Consider the following 21,078-nt stretch of genomic DNA (forward strand, 5'->3'; position numbering starts at 1 on the left):
CAATCTAACTCTCGCATCAAATTCCCCCTTTCTTCAGTAAATTGAAAATGAGAAAAAACCTAAAGCCACGGATCATGAATTGAAACAAATATATGAAGGGGTGGGATTTTACAGCCGCCCGTCGTGCAAGGCACAGAAAGGTCACGGGTGCCAAAAAGAAGGGCCGTTTGAAATGCGGCAACCTCATTGGTGGAAATTTGATATACAGCTGCAAAGGAGCCCTGGGAAGCAATCAGTAGAAGAGACCACTTTCGTTTTTGTTGCAAATTTCTAAGAAAACTTCTCTCAGGGATTATTGTCAATGTACATGTACACATGTGTTGTGTCAACTTGTCAGCATTGTATTGTTGTATCAAAGGAAAAGATAAAAGAAGTAAGACTAGCCTAGTTTCTAATCCTGATATAGGAGTTTAAGTTTAGACTGAATGGGTCGATAAACTCAAACTTATTTAGACACATTTAAAAATCCTGTTGAACCAAAAAGAATACAGCTACAATATATACAAAAACACTGTAAGCGCTAGCTCTCTTTTTACTTTTGTTATTGCTCTAAGGTTTGTTTTTTTACTGACCTTCCCCAGCTAACAACAGCGAAGCTGTTTCGTAGTTATTTGAAAGATCATTGTCGTCGCATTATTCTCTACCCAAACAATTATAACACGTCAACCTAGTCCAGACTTATGCAGATAAACTTTCAGTGAGGCTGGAACTTCAATTATTGAGGATTACGATTTTACCAGCTTTTTAGCGATTTTTGCCTCGCTAACCCAAATCTCGCCACCTCTTTACCTTAAGGAAGATTGAAATTAGAGTTTTTTAGCGTTCCGAAAAAAAAGCATAGCAGAAATTTTTTCATCTTCACAGGATCGATTCTGAACAACAAAATACATCTTTTGGTCTTTGGGTTTGTTCTGACATTGTTCCTTCAAAGAATAACGATCACTTTCCTTTTCCCCTTGAGCGCGAGAAAAAAAATGTTTAGCTCACGCTTTCGCGCGGACGAATAAAGATGAGGCGGCAATCTTGCACTGAGGGTGCTACTTAGTTGCCGCCCTATTTTGCACCCACGATAGAATGGTCCAAACACGGGGGTATTCCAAATGATAGACTATGTCATTCTGTAAGTGTTTATTTTCTGAAAGATACAAATAGTATATTGAATACTATTAACTTATTTGTTTAAGTATTTTTGAGCGCAAATTTAAATATATAGTTAAATAAAAAACAAATGATAACAGTTCTGTTTATTCTTCAAACCCCCGGAAAAAGTTTTTTTGCCAACTTAGCTATTTTACAATTCTCGGGAAAGAACTCCCATAGGAATTCCGATACCTAACCCGATTGGTTAATTTCGGAACAGCTTCAAGAAAGACATAATGGCAGATAGTTTTAAAAGTTTCTGAGGAAATATGTGTAATTTATCAATGTTGATGGCTTGTTGATTCTTTAAAGAACAAAGATAACAGGTATAGCTTTTTCTAATCCTGGAATATCGAAGCTCCAGCTACACTGACTTTTGCTAGTCAGGATGCATTTTCTTCTTATATCTTAAAGAGCAGCCACCGGCTAGGAAGTATGATATATCTCTTCTTGAAGTCTCTTTCTCCTGGAAAATTATCTGTTCGGTATCCTGGGATTATATCATCTGATCTGGGAAAAAATGGGACTCCTGGAAAATGTACCGTAGAATTGTCTAATATTGACATGCGTCTTCTAATTTCGACACCGGATCTGTAAAATAATCAAAACAAACCTTGAATGAAATTTTTAGTATCATTCTTATCGAACTAGTTCATCCATCAAACTAGAAATTTGGATTCTGTCAACAAGGGTTTACTCACAGACTGTGTCATTCAAAACTGTATCAGAATCTCAAAACTGTGGAAACCCAGGCAGACACACATAATTACTTACCATAAAACCTCTTTTACAAACTCAATAAACTTTCAAAACTACTTTAAACTATATCCAAACGTCAGCCACATTCATAAAGGCTCCTTTCCATCAGCCATTTTGTTTAGAAATGAACCTGCGTTTTCATTTTCATTTGTTTATCTTTTTTTGCAAGGTCAGCTTTTTCCATAAATTATGCGCGCGCATCGAAAAATATCACAAACCCCGCGAAAATTCTGCTCAGTGACTGGGCGCGTACTGACCAATTAGAGACACTCGCATATGCAGGGACAGATATCCCTGTAGACGAGTTACTTCGACCAGACCGTAAACCAGAGACAAAATATTAAAAAAAACTAGACGGTGAAATAGTTTACGGTCTGGATATCCAGGCTAGTAGCGATCCTTCGTTGATCCATTATCGAGCTAGTATTTCAATCGAGTATATCGATTCGTCATCGATCGTTAATCGATTCGTCATCGATCGTTAATCGATTCGTCATCGATCGTTAATCGATTAGTCATCGATCGTTAATCGATTCGTCATCGATCGTTAATCTATTCGTCATCGATCGTTAATCGGTTTGTTATCGATCGTAAATCGAGATTTTTTTTTTTTTTTTTTATTATTTTTATTTGATAAAGCAGGTTAAAAAATGCAGACTAAGCTGATGTGGACCTGCAACTAAGGACTATATTACAAATGAAAAATAGTTAAAATGTATTAAAATTATGTATATGCTGTAAATAGAGATAAAAGATTATTAGTTCAGAGATTTCTGAAGGATAGTTAACCAGAGAAAAAAGTAAGCTTGATAAGCTTATGTGGCTTAAGTGAGATTTAATTTTGTTATAGGAGTTAATTAGAACTAGACTTGAGCTAACCTAATGTAACCTATGAGTCATAAAACCTACGCATGTGCAATATAAAATTAAAAGCTATGTATCTAAAAAAATAAATAAAATTTTAAAATCTAGGTCATCAAAGTGAGATAGGGAAATTAAGCAAACGAATTGTTTTGTTTACCAACCGATCGATAAAAGATCGATGATAGATCGATATAAATAATCGAAGGACCCTGCCGACGCACCGGACTGTCCGGTGTATTTGTCCGGTGGCAAAAGTATCCTCTCGCTACACCGGACGCAATAAGTCTGGTGTCAGTCCGGTGTTGCATACAGGGAATTTTGGACGCCGGACATTTATGAAACAAAAAATTAAGAAACACCGGATGCACTGGACTGGTCATGTCCGTTGTTTTGATTGTCCGGTGGGAAAAAATATCCTTCTCCGACACCGGACATCCGACTTCCTTAAGTCCGGTGTAGAAGTTGTCCGGTGGTAAAAAAAATTCTAATTTTACACCGGACTTTCGCGTGTCCGGTGCTCGTTAAGTCCGGTGCGTCGGCAGGGTCCTATAATCCAGGCGTAGTTAATCGATATAATCGATAATCTTGAGTAATCGATAAATAATCGATAAGTAATCGATGGATTAGATATCGATTAACCGATAGAATCGTTAGGTAATCGATACTAAAGATTTTTTCAAAGCTCGATTATTTATCGATCAATTTTGTCATAGATTGTTTATCGATTATAGATCGTATATACTTCGATTAAATTAAGTATCGATTAAAAATTGATCAGCTATTGATCACAGCTGTCGGTCACGATCGATATATAATCGATAACGATACATGAGCGAAGATAAGTAAATAATTGATAAGTAATCAATGCACGAACGATAAGTAATCGCCGATTGTTAACAATCAATACATGATTGATAAGAAATCGATAGGTTGTATGTAGTCGATATGTGATCGATAAGTAATCGATAGCTTGGAAATAATCGATCGCTGATCGATACTCAAGATTTTTTGAAGGTCTGATTACCTATCGATTCTATCGGTTAATCGATATCTAATCCATCGATTACTTATCGATTATTTATCGATTACTCAAGATTATCGATTATATCGATTAACTACGCCTGGCAGTTACATCAAAATGCCTCGAAAATGTTGATATGAAAATTGCGTAATCAGAGAACGTATGTCTCGCTCATTATAAAAAGGCCGAGACAAACTTTCAATAATTGGATTGTAACATCGAGTTAAGTCTCTTTTGTTAAGTCACCAGGGGGTAAATAAAACAGACCTTGATACATTTATCGTTCGTTTCAACTTGACCATTCGTTTAAAACTCAGCGTCCCAAATATTTGGGGTAGGTAAAATATGTACAAAGAAATTCATACTTTTCCAACTTGGCAAATCTTTAAAAAAGAAGCGAACAATAAAATATAATTACCCTTTCCAAATAAACCTCTTCGGTGGCGAGCGTAGTCTACTCTGACGTAATTGTAAAATTTATGTGATGGGAGTTTGACATAGTAATGTAATGTTGTTTGGGGAATTATGAAGTTCTCTGGAATTTCGATTGCATTTATTCAGGTTGATTTTTTATGACTTCTAATGGTACTTTTTCTAACGAGTTTGATTACTCTGTTCTCACACTTATGTCTTTTTTTTTCGCGTCCTTTTCCGTGATTACTTTTATTTATATTTTTAAAGACAGGTAAGAAGGCATATTGATGTAACTGCCTGGTATAATCGATAACTAATCATAAGCTTAAAAAAATCTTCAGTATCGATCCTCTATCGATCTTCTATCCGGATCGTTAAGTAATCCATCGATCACATATCGATCCGTCATCTAGCCGTTCCGATGATCGATCCTATCGAGCGCGGACGTCTGGTTTACTCGGAAAAAAAGAACAGATATTTCAAAAAAATCTGGCAGACGGCTGCTCTTAAGAAATAAAACTACCTGACATTTGGGGTTCGAAATGATTGTAACTTATCTTCTTTATACTGGTCTGCCCTCTAGTCTTTAGTTGCTTCTTCACAAAATAAACGTATAGTGAATAAACCGCGTGTAGCAGAGAAAAAAAGATTCCTGAAAAATTCAAGATTTTGATCGCAACTAGTCTGGAGATCCATACTCTCTAATCAAAACTTACACCACCCACCCATTTTCCCGTTTTCTCTTTAGTGCCGAGTACACTAGCTACATACGGACAGAGAAGGCCAGGTTTCCTAGCTAGATCGCAACTTGATCTCCCATTATGGACTAGCAAAGATGCCAATCAACTTTTTGAAGATTTTTTCTTTTCTCTCTCGCATCAAACCCCACTCCTGCTAGTCGCAGCCGGGTTTATCTGGCACCCGATGTAGAAATTTTCTTCCGACACGCTAAAGCTCTGAAGGTCGGGAAAATTTTCAACATCTGGAAGAAATACATTACGGAATTTCGCCTGACCGCGTAATTTTTTAGAAAAATGGGCCCGAGTGCAATTTGGACAGGGAAGGTGTCATGGCCGACAAAATTTGGGTCAGAAAAAACTTCAAAAGGTTTCACGAAATAAATTCAAATACAAAACTTTTTGGTGTTATGTCTATTTGTTATGTACGCGAACGGTATTATATTTAGTAGCGTACGCGTATAGGATTGTATATAGTATATCGAAGGAGCTAGAATATTCCAAGATGGCGTCATGAAAGCACATGCTTTTACTCTTATTTCTGAACATAACATTTGGCGCTGCTAGAGCAGGATTTTCGCTGCTATTCTTCTTCTACTGCCATACGATCCAGATTGGATGTTTATATTTCTTCGAGATGGCAAAAGCAATTGATATTTCGGCACCAAAAGGCTTCAATATCCATGGTGACCCTACGAATCTGGGTGCCAACTGGAAAAAATGGAAACAAAGTTTTGAGGTTTACCTTATTGCTGCTGGTATTAATGATGACAATCAAAGAAAGCTTTGTTATTACATTGCGCTGGTGAAGCCATGATAGAACTGCAAACACTTTACCAAAGAAATTGATTGGATACCAAATAACCCTACAGAATACACAAAAACTGTTAAAAAGTTGGACAACCATTTTATACCAAAACAAAACAAGCGATATGAACGTCATGTATTTCGGTCTTGTTCACAGAATAACACTGAATCAACTGGACAATATGTGTCAAGGCTCCGACAGCTTGCTTCAACATGTGAGTTTCATGATACGCAGGATGAAATCGTCGACCAAGTAATCGGTGGATGCAACTCAAAGAAATTGAGAAAACGATTATTGAAAGAACATAACCTATCTTTAGACAAATTGTTAGAAATTGCTCTTGTCTTAGAAACCGCTGATCACCAATACGTCAAATATGACACTGACAAACCGCATCAACATAATAAACCTGTTGAGGAGGAATCCGATGATGGCGATGGAGACAACGTCAACAGAATTTCTGACCGTCGACCACCACGTTATCCTAAAAGTAGAATATCGAAAACACCACATACTACCAGAAAACTAACATGTTATCGTTGTGGAAGTGATCACTTAGCATCTGAATGTAGAATCGCCAAAGACAAGACATGTTTCAATTGTGGAAAAAAGGGACACTTAAAAACAGTATGTCAGTCAAAACAAAACCCTAACCAGCAAGATAACCCAACGATACGTTACATCGCAGTTGAAGATTCATCCTCTGATGATGAATTCGTATTAGCAATTGACAACCCATCGCATTCCGCAATAAACGTCATCGTATCTTTCCAATCAAAATGAATAACATTACAGTTGAAATGTTGATTGATAGTGGAAGCGATTTAAACATTATCAGTCAAGAAACACTAACCAAAATGAACTTTGAACCCAAACGTTTTCCATACAAGGGGCAAGCTAAATCGTTTAATGCTCCAATTCCATTTGAAGAATGTTGTTATGTAAAAATCAGGGCAGGGAACTCTGAAATAAATGCCCGATTTATCATCAATCCTCACCCATCTGTTACTATCCTTGGATATGACTCGTCAATTGAATTGAACCTACTTCGTGTCGGACCTGATCCAGTTGCAACAACTACCACTACAGAAAGAGTTAATAACATTACTGCTAATTCTTCAAAGATGAATGACATTATTACCGAATATAGTGATCGATTTCAAGGCTTGGGTAAATTAAAAGGTGTTTCATTGAACATTAAGACTGACCCATCTATTCAACCAGTTGCACAGAAACCTCGACGGCTTCCAATATTAATGCGAAAGGAAGTGGACACAGAACTAGATCGTCTTCTCGAGTTAGGTGTAATTGAACCAGTATCAGATCCACCATCATGGGTCAATCCAATCGTACCTGTCCCAAAGCCGAACTCTAGCAATATACGTTTGTGTGTGGACATGAGAGCTTGCTAACACTGCTATCATACGGGAACCATATCAAATCCCAACTCTTGATGAATTATTGCACGAATTCAACGGCTGTAAACTGTTCACCAAACTTGATCTAAACAAAGGTTATCATCAAATCGAACTAGATAAAGCGAGCAGAGAACTTACAGCATTTGCTACTCATCGTGGTATATTTCGGTACACTCGCCTTCTTTTCGGAATGTCATCTGCAGCAGAGATCTACCAACGTGAAAATTGAATTAGCACTCACTGGTCTCCCAGGAGTTTAAAAACATTTCAGATGACATTATTATTGGCGGCAGAACTGAAGAAGAGCTAATTTCAAGAACAGAGGCAGTATTCGAGAGACTGCGCACCAAAAATCTTACAGTTAACCCAAAAAAGTGTAACTTTCTAAAAACAGAACTGCTTTACATGGGACACAAATTATCCCAATTTGGTGTAGCACCAGATGAAGAAAAGTTCGATCCATCGTTAAACCTCCTACCTCCAACAAACATAAAAGAACTTCGAAGCTTCTTGGGGATGATTACGTACTGTTCCAAATTTCTCCCAAATTTTGCTACCGTCACCGAGCCACTGAGAAATCTACTAAAAAAGGACGTTCCATGGGAATGGACCTCCGTTCATCAAAGTACATTCGACAGTTTGAAGGAACTTTTACTTGACAGTGAAACACTTGCTTACTTTGATGTGAATGCAAGAGACAGAAATATCAACTGATGCTTCTTGTGTTGGTCTTGGTGCAGTCCTCATGCAGAAACAGAAGAATGGGACATGGAGACCAGTCAGCTATGCAAGTAGATCATTATCACCAGTGGAGAGAAGATATAGCCCACTAGAACGTGAGTGTCTTGCAGTTACTTATGCCCCGAACGTTTTCGATTATACCTCTACGGACTTTATTTTACTATTAAAACTGATCACAAACCACTGGTACCCATTTTCTCATCCCCAATGAAATCAATCACACCCCGCATTGAGAATCTTGTTATCAAAGCCATGCCATACAATTTCAAAATGGTATATCAGCCGGGAAAATTCAATGGAGCTGATTATTTATCCCGGTCTAATCATGATAAACATATAACTGTTAAACGTAATGTGACAGAGGATTTTGTTAATTATGTGTATGAACATACCTTACCACAATCTGTTTCAGCTGAAACCATTGCTCACGAGCAACACAAGGACCCAGACATCAAGAGCATCATAGATTTCATCACTAACGATAAAATGTCACCAAAATGCCAGTACTTCACTATGCGTCACAGTTTCTCCATTGTCAACAACATTGTCATGTTCAATGACAGAATCTTCATTCCAAAATCGTTAAGGCAACACATCATTCAAATCGCTCACGAGGGCCACCAGGGTATCGTTCGTACCAAGCAAAGATTGCGTGTTAAGACATGGTGGCCAGGAATGGGTCCTGATGTTTTGAAGAATTTATCAAATCATGCCATGGATGCCAAGTAGTTGGACCGCTACCCAACCAACTCCGCTGGCAACACGAAAAATTCCAGATGAATCGTGGTTATTGCTCGGATGTGATCTTGTTGGACCGTTCCCAACAGGTGAAAACCTTCTCGTTTGTGTAGATTATTATTCAAAATACCCAGAAGTGGAATTACTTCAACGTTTCGTCAAAGTCCATTGCTACGAAATTAAGAAAATTGTTTTGTAGATATGGTGCACCGGATTGTATTGTTACCGACAACGGTCCTCAATTTCGGAAACACACTGAATTTCGGAAACTATTGAAGGAATTCAATGTTAAGCATCGCAAAGTCACACCCTATCATCCGATGGCCAACGGGGAAGTTGAACGATTCAACCGAAACCTTAAGAAAACGATTTCAAGCATCAATCGCAGAAGGACAGAACTGGAGACAAGCACTTGATAACTTCCTCCTGTCCTACCGCACCACGCCACATGCCACAACCGGCAAAACTCCAGCAGAGCTTATGTTTGGACGAGTAATTCGCGACAAAATCCCAAACAACAAGAAATCAAAACCGTCCGCATCCAGCAAATTGGTCTGTCAACGGGATCAAAACAAAAAGATTCTTGTCAGACATCACTATGACCTCAAACACAAAGCAAAGCCGCACGAATTTAAAGTTTGGGAATGAAGTTCTCACAACGAATGTTACTAGCAAGAGAAATAAAACCACACCTAAATGGAACACTAATCCAGGAACCGTTGTTAAAGTTAAAGGCAACAGTTTAATAATTCAGCAAGGCGCAAAGCAAATCATGCGCTCAGCCAACCAATCGAAGCAATACAACGTCCAGTATTGCAAACTCATCTTAAATCCAAAACAACTACTAGTAACAGTTGTAGTTCCTCTGATGATGACTACTTTTCCGGTACAGTTGATGTTCAACCGACAGCAGAAAGTCCCAACGCAAAACAAGAATGTTGCAGTTAACGACTCAACATCATCTGATGCAACAATCCCATACAATGAAGAGGACAATGACCCAGAACCTCTTTTTATTCCAAGACCACAACGTGTAAAACAAGCTCCAAAGTGGTTATCTAATTACGAACTTACATGAACATTAAAAAAAAAACTTGAAGTGTTTTGATATTTTACAGAACAATTTACGAACTTCAAAGTGTTGACATTTGTTTGAAGCTGTTATGATTTATGATTTATGAACTTTTCCAATAGGGGGATATTGAAATGGTTTAGCTTAAGCTTTAACTTTATTTTTGACCTCTATCTACTTGCTATTTGTAGTGGGGGAGAGATGTTATGTCTATTTGTTATGTACGCGAACGGTATTATATTTAGTAGCGTACGCGTATAGGATTGTATATAGTATATCGAAGGAGCTAGAATATTCCAAGATGGCGTCATGAAAGCACATGCTTTTACTCTTATTTCTGAACATAACATTTGGAGAAGGAATCATGCAAAATATTATCATTCTTTTCACAAGGAGGGCATGTAGAAATACTCAAATAAGTATTTTTTCCTTCTTTACTACTTGCTATTTGTAGTGGGGGAGAAGATGTTATGTCTATTTGTTATGTACGCGAACGGTATTATATTTAGTAGCGTACGCGTATAGGATTGTATATAGTATATCGAAGGAGCTAGAATATTCCAAGATGGCGTCATGAAAGCACATGCTTCTACTCTTATTTCTGAACATAACAAAAACATTATGTGAGCCACCAAAAAGCACACACCGCCTCTCACCGCCTATATGCTCCTCAAAACAAAATGACGGCAACTTAAATGTTTTTTCGTAGAAATCCAGCAACATAACCAATGTACAGCAACTTTATGGCTTCTGTAGAGTCTATTCTTCATTTAAACAAATCATTTCCATCAAAGAAATTAAGTTTTGATCTAAAACCTGCCAAGAAATCTGCAGAATCATGCTAACAGCTTGCTTTTCAGCTTGTTTTGATGTGTTACACTACTGAAGCTACCATCTTTAATTTTAAGGATGACGTAATGCCACGGAAAATAATATTTTGACGCTCGAAAAGGGCGTAAAAAGAGCTTTCTTTTGGCGTATCACATTGCTATGTTTCGGCCGAGATTGAAAAAATAAGTCCTTAGCAACGGGATTTTTTCCGTTGCTAGGGCGATTTTTCAAGCACCCAGCAGGACAAAAATGCTCACTGCGACCTGAAAAATAAAGATATCTCTCTGAAATTTCCAGGAGATGTTCAGAAAGACCAAAGGATCTCAAAACACCCAAAAACCAAAATTCGACAATTTTTTCGATGATTTTCCATTTCTCGGTAGACTACCACCTTAATAGGTGACATATTCAGTTTTTTGAAATATAACTTTATGAATTTGCTCCACGAAGAGTATTGAGCACTCTCTGCTTTAATGTTTAGGGGTGAGTTATTTGTAATCTTTTGCTCTACGAAGAGTATCGAGCACTCTCTGCTTTAATGTTTAAAGGTGAGTTATTTGTAATCTTTTGCTCTACGAAGAGTATTGAGCACTCTCTGCTTTAATGTTTAGGGGTGAGTTATTTGTAATCTTTTGCTCTACGAAGAGTATTGAGCACTCTCTGCTTTAATGTTTAGGGGTGAGTTATTTGTAATCTTTTGCTCTACGAAGAGTATCGAGCACTCTCTGCTTTAATGTTTAGGGGTGAGTTATTTGTAATCTTTTGCTCTACGAAGAGTATCGAGCACTCTCTGCTTTAATGTTTAAAGGTGAGTTATTTGTAATCTTTTTAGGAACAGTCACAACAATGACGAAAGAATATCGTGCCTTTCTATATGAGATTGTCACGCCCATCTTGGCGGCTGGAATAGTGGTCCTAAACATTTTAGAAATGTTTCTCATTCGAAAGCAGAAAGGACGAAAAGGTAAGTTATAAAAATGTTTTATAATAGTCCAAATGTTGTGACAAAACTTAAAAGGGTTTTTGGTGAGAAGATAGTAGGCGCTGAACTTTATCAACCATTGACCAAGCTATATCCACCATCTTTGATCAGAGTTTTCAGAATGGTAACACCACTTAAGTTAGTGAGTCTCTTTATCTGGTGGATGTCAGTGGATCCGGAAGTAAGGGAGTCCTTTACTATTTGCACTAGACCTGGGAGATTGAATACTGAGGTGGAGCACCACACCTACACTCAGCTCCCAGTAACTTACCGACCAGATAAGACTAATCAATCTAAAGCTACTAATTCGCTATGAACGATAATTTGACGTATTCTTGATACGATATTGATTCAATTTTTAACTTATTCTTTTGAAGGTGTTGGAAGTGTTTACATCGTCAATCTCTGTACATCCGATATTTTTGTCGGTATTGCAATGATCATACTCAAAATCATGACACAATTCCAAAAAACAACACTCAAAGATGATGAAGTCGCAAAGGAGTTCTACAACATTATCCGATATTGTGTAATCCGCATCTCACTCTTCGTCTCCGTTTTCAACCTATCCGCTTTAACCATTGACCGGCTTTTTGCCATCAAATTTCCATTTATCCACCGGAAACAAGGGAAGAAATTCGCATTCAAAATCTGTATCGGCGTCTGGGCTCTTAGCGTCGTTTTATGTAGTATCGTGTATTGCGTCACACGGTTTTATCTTAACAACATCGGCCGTTACAACAATTTGGTTTTCCCGATCGCAACATATTCAGCTTCAATCATCTTTATCATTTCATACACAATAATTTTCATTGAGATGCGAAAGAGCTCCAAGAATGTGGGGGCTGGGTCGAGGAAGGGAACAAAAGCTGCGTCGGAGCAGGATAAAGCAGAGGTAACAGCTGACTTTTTACTTTTTTATCTAACTGTTCGTCTCCACCACAGGAAAAACAGGAAGATTCTTCCTGAGAAATTTTCTGAAATGGGCAAATGCATCTTCATGAATGTTTTCGTACTAATTGTTGTGAGGTTTTTTCCCCTCTGTTTAAATAGCTTGACATTCACGCTTAAATGTTTTCGCTAATCATCCTACATCTTAGATTCTTCTCAAAGAGGCAAAAAATTACTTATTTAAAATTGTTATTTAGTACCGTTTCCTGAAACTGGCTATCAAGACTGTCACCGTCTTCATGATCTGCTGGATTCCTTTCTCAACCTGTAGTCTACACATGGCCATCACTGGCACGTGTGGCGGGCGAAGCGTCGAATATTCTCTCTTCACGCTGGCCTACATGAATTCTGTGATCAATCCATTCATCTATTTGACGCATGCACAGAAAGCGATTTCCCAAAAGATGAACAAAATGATTCAATTTTTCATTCCAAAGAAAGAAGAAACGATTGAAAAGAATTTGAGTAGTGCTGTTACTAAGGATACCACGGTTGCTATGGCTACAGGAAATGAGGCTGCTTAAACATCATTGAATGATAACATGAAATGGTCTGGGTCAGTAATAAGAACATATCATCTCTCTGAAGATCGTGACCGCTCCTTCTCAAAAGATCTGCAAACAGCCTTGCACGTTACATGAAAAACTTAGTCTCGAAAACAGAATCCTTATAGGACAATGCAGTTTCCAAAATGTTCACTTATCTCGCAAATAAATTTCAAATTTTCCTAGCTCGAAGCGAATTTAGTATATTTTCAACCTCCTTTATGTACAAAAAGGTCGAAAGGTTCCATGAAATATCTAAACAAGCTTTTAAAATCCATATTTATCTAAACTCCAATGTTGTTTCTATTAATTGCTTGTGACTTTTGCAAATTCTATAGACATATAGGGAAAAATTCAAAGGTCCAACTTCAAAATGTTTAAAAAGAAAGCACGATGGGCAAGATTTGACGAGGATGCTCAACTTCATTGAGCTTTAACTCTGCGTGTTTATGACTGTGTATATAACTTTCAATTTAATTTCTAATTTCATTTGGTGTAAATTAGTATTTATCATATGTAGAGAAGTTACCGAACGATAGAACTTTAACACCCCTGTGTCACAGACCCGCTGGGACCCCAGTCCAACAGGAAAATTTGGCAAAAATTTCATCCCGGTTGGAAAATACTCAGCAATTTCAGCCCCACTGGGAAATTGACTTTGATTTTATCTCCATTCGAAATTCAATGTTTAAAAATTGCCCTCCAAACTGGATTTTTTAACCTTGGAACAATAGAATTTTTATCTCCATAGGAATTTAAATAGGAGTTATTATCCCCACTGAGGAAAAAAGTTCTACCGGGGCTGTGAGACAGGGGTGTACTTTAGTTTGAAGCCGGGAGTTCGAATGACTTGGAAAACTCCATACAACCATACTTTCATTTGAACTTTTTGAAAGAGGTTTTGCGAGAAAAAAAAAACTATTTTAGTCGGTTTGGAAACAGTAAGCTCTAACAAAAACTGCTTGAAAGTGTAAACGAGATAATACCATTAAAAGAACTGAGAACTAAGAAGTTGGGTGAGCAATCGCCCGGCAAGCGAGAGGTCGTGGGTTCAATCCCCACTCGATTCGTTACCTTTGAGAAAACTGGGAAGTACATTAGTGCAGGATCCGTTGATTCATTACCATTAAAAGATTTTCCTATTTTTCACGGAACAATCCTCCTTATTTTTCCCACACACCCCAAATTATTTGTAAATAGCATTTACCTTGTAAATAGATATTAACTTATAAAGAAAAATGACAAATAAAGTAAAATTTCTCATATATCAAAATATTTTTGTTGCTTATTACTCACTCCCACTGGAAAATTTTCATTTTGCTTTGAAATTTAGATGTTGCCGAATATTTTTCTTGCAAAAAGATTTATTGTTTTAATGTACTGTCAGTACTGCCAGCCCACGGATGAAATTGTGGGACAAGCTGGAGTTTTTACAAGCTCTTATTTGATTTGGTTGGTCGTTGAGATGTAATAAAAGAATCTCATTACTTTTTCTAAAGAACGCGTCATCTCTATCACTTTAAATGACCAATTAGTGAAGTATCTTGTAAAAACTCCAGCTCATCCCGAAATTGTACGATTAGTCAAACGTATTCTTCCTGGGGATTTAATTTGAGGACCGGACGCAAAGGGGCCAGTGTAATCAGGGGATGTTAGAATCAAGTCACTTTCATTTTTTAGATAAAAGGCAATGTTTTTTTAAAGTATCTTGACTGAAATAAAGAGGTCATTTCATCACGTTTACCCAAAGAGAATATAAAAACAAAAGTTTTTATAGTATCTTTGGTTTACCTTCATCTTTTTTGAGCATTTGATTTGATATGAGATCATGGAATTTCAGCCGCGTTTTCGAGCTTGATTTTCTATTCTCTTTAGGATGAAAAAAGGTATAACTTTTTTTCGAAAAAGACAAAAAACTATTCTTTACGTGGACCATATTTTAAAAGGGAAAAAATATCCAGCATTCTATTGATCTTTTAGCTGTCGTCGAGAATCTGAAAAAATGCTGATAACAGAACTGAAAATATTTGAAACTCCGGGGGGTACTACCCTTACCGACCGACGGGGGTATGTCACTGAAGTTCGAAAACAGACCCTAAGTAACCCTGAATGGGACTCATGAAGGTGAAAAGGGTACCCTAACCAGTGGAACATCCCTGTACCCCTTTTTTGCCCGAGTACCCCCTGGAAAACTTCGATAAAGTCATAAAGTAAAGTTAACAACACGGTCCGACAACAATTTCACAATACTTCCCTTCTCCACCTTTAACATTATTTCATAAATCTACATCTTGATACATTTCCATGAAGACCACTCATATATTAACCAAAAGAAATTAAAAAGCTGAAAAAGGCTGTCTAAAGTATAAAGAATTAAATTATAAATCAAAAATTAGTAAAATATCTGTCATCTTCGTATACTATACGAAATGGATTTATGAAAAATCCATGTCACGCTATAGCCCAGCGTTTGACGGCATCCCCGATCGTCACGGACGCGCTCATTGAAGCATCTTCCTAATATTCAAGTCCGCTTAAAACGGTAAAATAAATTAAGATTCAGGTTTTTTGAAGGAGAAGTCGTTGCAGTGTCAATCTTTCGCAAAATTTAAAAACCCACTTTCCCGTTGAAACCATTGACGTTTTTTTTTACCTTTTAGGCGTAAAGGTACCAGTTGACCGCAAAAATTCCGAAATTTGCGAATTGACCGTTGAAAACATTAGAGATAAAGGGACCCAATGACGTCACATATTTTTCAATGCTTTAATTTCGAGTTGGGGGGGTTTGACGCTTCAATGGTTCGAAAATTTAATGAGAAAATCCTAACGCCAATATTGATATTGGATAAAATGATGTGAAAACTAACTACTCGTTCATAAATATTTGTGTTGATAAATGGATTACTCCAACCAACTAGATTAGTAGCAATAAAAAGTGTCACTTATGTTTTGTTACAACAGAGTCAATGTTTCGTAAAGAAACTTCATACTAAATGATACAAGAAGTTGCTGAAGTTGTGTGATTGTTTGTGATCAAACTCATAGAGTAAAACAAGTACAGTTTCTTATGCAGTTTTACATGAAATGTAAAACAAGTAAGATTCCAAGCAGCATCGACGATTCTGCTTTAGTAAGGCTCGCAGCGTTGGTGTTTTTATTCTCTGGACATTCTTTTTCTGGTAAAGACAGCTTCATATCATTCCACCAGAAACAGGCGTTGGGAGGATATCCAAGTTTCTTGTACGTTTCCTCTGCGTGGTCACCCGCAACACCATCCCTTAAGATTTTCAACGCGTTTGCCTCTTTAAGAATTTCTGGACAAGGGGGTAAATCACGTCGAATTTCATCTAGCTTCCAGAAATAATCAGCCATTGATAAGCTGTAATTCTGAACCCCGGAATTGTCAGCGATGTTTTTGGGTCCTTTGTAAATGAAGTCATGATTCCAATTGCTCCACATATCTGTGTATGGTGTACCAATTTGTAATTCAGCAGATTTGCTACCATCTTTGATGAGAAGGATGAGATGAATGCGACGGTATCCACTATCCCGATATTTTCCATGTCCGGGACACATTCCGTAACAGGTGGTTTCTGTTATGTTAAAGTCGGTTGTGTCTTTTTCGATCTTTGATTTGATTCGAAGAGTATCATTGACTGTTTGGCATGTGAATCGCATTCCAATAACATCAGTGAGATCATTAAAAGTGATATTCTTCCGTACCAACTTCTCTTGAATGCTCAAAGCTGATTTCAAACGACCTGTCAACACGGCAGTTTTGTTTGCGATTTTTAGCAATGATTTTTGTGCTGATTCGAAAGCTGGCTTGAAGCCCTCAACAAATTTTTTGATTTCTTCTAAGGTAGGCTGCTCTGTTGACACAGAGTTTCGACGAAAACGGTGTTGACTTGAGAGATGGGAATGTGTTTTGATCCAACTGTCGTACATTCTATCCCACGCGGTATCGTCATGCAACAAGTGATAATCCCTTGAATGACCAGCCTCGAACCCAGGGTCACCCAAAACATTCGACGAAATTGCAAAAACCAAAAACAAAGTCTCTACCAACATCTTGTTTGGAAGTTTATTGAAGTTCATTCAAATTTTAGCTAGAGATTATCTAGACCACTCACTCTTCTTATGGCTTTTGAATGACGAAGTATGTTATTGATTCCTCACACAGTATATATTAAGTAATTTGAGCTGCAAATACAAAGAAACAACACGAAACGATTACAATAGAAACCCACAAAAAAGCTTTCTAAAAGCAATATAGTAAGCTTTTGATAATCCTTTTTTTTAATGTCAATGGTAAGGGAATATTAATGACCCAAGTTGTCAACAGCCTCAAAAAAATCTTTCTATTGAACATATAGTGTATTTACTGTCTACACTGTACACTGTCTCCTTTTAGACGAACGCAGTCCTTACGATTTCGAGATTGCATATTCGTCAGATTGTTATGTTTTCACCCATCCCTTTAGAGCTTCAGCGTGGTGGGCAGAAAACAACCACAATCTGATCTCATGTTACCATATTCACAGGCTGGGTAAGATATATACGAGGGTGTCTGGAAAAAAGTATCAAGTTCGAACATGCTTCTTAGTGGAAGGCTGTTGCGTGTATTGTAAAAATATATACAAACAAAATAATTGTTTTTACAACAGTCATTATGATTAAAAAGAATTAACTTTCTTTACCTTCATGACAATTTTCAAAGTTAATGAGAATTGTTTTTTTGTAAAAGTTATTCATAAAAGATGTCTCATTCTCATGACAATTAATATGACCCAGAGAGAAACTTTGATAAACATTGAAAATTTAGTGAAACACACAAGAACTTTCTCTCTGTAGAACTGGTACGATCGACTCGATACTTTTTTTCCGGACACCCTGTAGTTTGGTCAATCCAAACTGGATTGTAAGCTGTAGAATTCCTTGTAGAATTCGAATCCTGCCCCTTAACAAACGTTTAGTCTCTGTCTTCATTGTATTTAGCGCCTTCGTTGTATCCTCACCTGGCTAAAGAATTTGCATGCACTGGGTCACTGAGACAATTGTGTTTTTAGTACTTGTCTTTGGCTTAAAACTTGTGACTTCATGAGTGATATAATGTTATAAAAAGTTTTTCAATTCACGCATCCACGTTCACGCAACTTTTTTTTTATTCTCACGCATTCACGCAAGTGAAAAAGCCCATTTACGCATTCACGCCAACCGCTGTGGACTTTAATCACCCACAAAACTTGAGGAAATCTACAAAGTACTACAAAGTATTATCTATAATAGAGAAATCATGAACGAAAGTCCCAAACTGATCAGCAAAAAAAGTCTACCCTAGATAAATTTAATTTTGACTAAAAAAAGGATAAAAAATATACATTCTATGTGAAGCAAAGGTATGTTGCGTTTCTCGACACTTGCAGATAAGATCTCCAATTTCTATCAGATAAGCCACGCTACTCACACACGCATGCTGGTTGGTAGCGTTTTTCTTTATTCTTTATATAATGTTTTTAACCTCACGATTGCAAAATACTTTCTGAATGAATTGTAAGTAAACACCAAAGTGAACATCGAAGTCTGTTTTTGAATCAGTCCTGACGAGTAGCTAAGACAGAAAAATCATCAACACCCAATACTAAACACATGTTTAATAAATAAACATTTTTCTAGAAAGAACTTCAACCTCCTTTTAATTTATTCGAATCACGCTACAATTAAACTCAAACTGCTGTTGGGAATTCTATAATTGCCTTATAATCTTTCTTTTATTTAGTTCAGTTTCTTACCCGCCTCCTATGCCAAAGTTTATATTTCTTAGTTAATGGGGGAGTGTAAGCTCCAATATTTCAGCTAACCATAAAAAACATGAACGAGCGAAGAAAAAGTCTAGCCTAAGTCTAGTCACTGGGTAAAAGGAGCCTTCGGCCCTGAATTACGACTCTCGAGTCCAACCCTGACCCTCTAACTGGTAATTACCCATTACCCTTTGAGAAATAACGACGAAGAAAGAGAAAAAACGATAATTAACCGATAATTAAGCCGACAATTAAGAACGATGTATTATATATAATATATGCAAAATCAAGATCGGCAATATAAAGACTTGGATGACGTGTCAATCTTGAATCCATCTTTGTCGTTCTGAGTTTATGTTATCCAGACAATTCCCCGACGACCATTCCCCGACAGAAAACTCCCCGACCGGGTAATTCGCCGAGCGGACAACTCCCCGAGCGGACAATTGCCCGACAGAATATTTCCCCAACCGGACAATTTCCCGACAAGACTATTCCCCGAACGGACGATTCCCCGAATGAACAATTCCCCGATTAATAAAGAAACTGACAGGATAAATCTCACGTTTTTCAAAATGTAAGTAGTAGTGTTTTGTGTAAATTGCCACCGTAGCAAACTTGCAAGCGTAGCTTCATGAATATACTGGAAAGAGGTTTCATTTTATCTCTGTTTATTTTTACTCAAAAACGGCAGTGAAATATTTATTTGATGAAATTTAACCGGTTCAAGTACATAATTTGAAATGAATGAGAAAAACAGACAGCTGTAATCTAGGGTGTTCAAAGTTACAAATAATGAAAATACGGAATTTATTGATGCGAAATGAGCCAATACTGTACTAGTTCTTAAAAGTTCTTTTAAGGACTGAACTGCAGTCGAAACTAACAAGTGTAAAGGTGATTACCAAGTTAAAAGCCTTTTATTTCTAGTGATTTATGGGGTCAGGCCGGAGATTATAATCCTAAAAGATCGTAACGCTGTTGCATGTACTGTGAGCCAGAAGTTGTCCGATGAAGTTGAACGTCAACAACAGTATTCACGAAGGAATTGCCTCGTTCTAGAAGGTATCCCGCTCAATCGTAGAGAAACTAATGAATCGTTAATGAAGCAAGTCAAAGACTCTATCGAAGAACTGGGAATCGAAGAAAATGAATTCAAGTCGACAATCGACAAAACGCATCGAATCGGCCCTATCAGAGATAACGCACAACGTGTGATTGTGCGCTTTAATAAACATTCAACGTGCGAGAAAATTTATGAAAATCGGAAGCGTTCCAAGAAAATCCAGATCAAACCTTCTCTTACAAAAAAACGACTGAAGACCTTGAATTCGGCAAAAGAAAGATTTCAAAAATGCGAACATATCAACTTCATTTTCACAGATATACATGGAAATTTAAAGGTTCGTTTCAATAAGCAAGTTGGTGGAAGGTATGTTCACTCTTTTGAAAAAGAGGAAGACTTGTCTGAACTTGTTTTTGATGCCGATAACCAACTTCCTTGCGATTACTTTCAAAATTTTGAAAATAATGAATGAACTTTTGTGATCGCATGATGATATCTCTAAACTCCTCGTATAATCAAAAATTTCTTTGCTATAGCGCTGAATTAAACTTTCTGAGTTTCCTTTAACTTTCGAACTTAAAACTTTTATTTACTTGATATTTTGAGAATTTTAAAACTTATTCTATTTGCCATAGATGGACCTAATTTGTGCGGTATGTGAGGAATTAGCGGAAGGAGCTCCTTCCTTTTTTTGTGACTACTGTCAGAAATGGTTTCACCATGAATGCAATCTCCCTTTCTCAATAAACTATCCACAAGTCGGATTATGCGTTAACTGCAACTGCGATCTTTTCCCTTTTAGCATTTGCTATGAGCTTGATGAAAAAAGTTTCAGGTACAACTACTTCCACCCCTCATTCTCTGATTTAACCACGATCGAAGAAATTCGAGAAACGAACACAGAATATAATTTGAACACTGTTGATTGTAGGTATTTCGATTGTAGCGACTTCAACTCTGCTTTTTCTAACACATCTTCTAACCTCTCATTTCTTCATCTTAACATCAGCTCTTTATCAAAACATTTTGATATATACAACAATCTCTTAAACTCTTTAAATCACAATTTCAAAGTCTTAGGAATCTCGGAAACTAGACTTACCGATTCTTCTATTCCACATAAACTTGATATTGATGGTTATAAGTCACTTTTTTACTAACACAAAATCTAGTGCTGGTGGTACCAGCTC

General features: G+C 37.1%; 2 protein-coding genes across 2 annotated transcripts; one reads left to right on the top strand and one right to left on the bottom strand.

Moving 5' to 3' along the window:
* Window positions 1–11,379: 11,379 nt before the first annotated feature.
* On the top strand, window positions 11,380–13,854 carry LOC136801867 (tachykinin-like peptides receptor 99D). Its single transcript, XM_067058530.1, has 3 exons — window positions 11,380–11,507; window positions 11,903–12,420; window positions 12,674–13,854. The coding sequence occupies exons 1-3, from the start codon at window positions 11,390–11,392 to the stop codon at window positions 12,998–13,000; spliced, it is 963 nt and encodes a 320-aa protein (XP_066914631.1). The 5' UTR covers window positions 11,380–11,389; the 3' UTR covers window positions 13,001–13,854.
* Window positions 13,855–15,260: 1,406 nt separating this feature from the next.
* On the bottom strand, window positions 15,261–17,246 carry LOC136801868 (uncharacterized). The gene has a single exon (XM_067058531.1). It carries the CDS (start codon window positions 17,117–17,119, stop codon window positions 16,097–16,099), a length of 1,023 nt encoding a protein of 340 aa, XP_066914632.1. The 5' UTR covers window positions 17,120–17,246; the 3' UTR covers window positions 15,261–16,096.
* Between the last annotated feature and the right edge of the window lie 3,832 nt (window positions 17,247–21,078).

This window comes from Clytia hemisphaerica, unplaced genomic scaffold, assembly GCF_902728285.1.
Source record: "Clytia hemisphaerica strain Z4C2 unplaced genomic scaffold, Clytia hemisphaerica genome assembly, whole genome shotgun sequence".
Lineage (NCBI taxonomy): Eukaryota > Metazoa > Cnidaria > Hydrozoa > Leptothecata > Clytiidae > Clytia > Clytia hemisphaerica.

Bases quoted from the DNA above. Each gene is read 5' to 3' on its own strand.
- LOC136801868 (XM_067058531.1), bottom strand. From the start codon at position 17,119: ATGAACTTCAATAAACTTCCAAACAAGATGTTGGTAGAGACTTTGTTT.
- LOC136801867 (XM_067058530.1), top strand. From the start codon at position 11,390: ATGACGAAAGAATATCGTGCCTTTCTATATGAGATTGTCACGCCCATC. The intron at 11,508-11,902 runs GTAAGTTATAAA...ATTCTTTTGAAG, and splicing joins AAAGCAGAAAGGACGAAAAG to GTGTTGGAAGTGTTTACATC. The intron at 12,421-12,673 runs GTAACAGCTGAC...ATTGTTATTTAG, and splicing joins CGGAGCAGGATAAAGCAGAG to TACCGTTTCCTGAAACTGGC.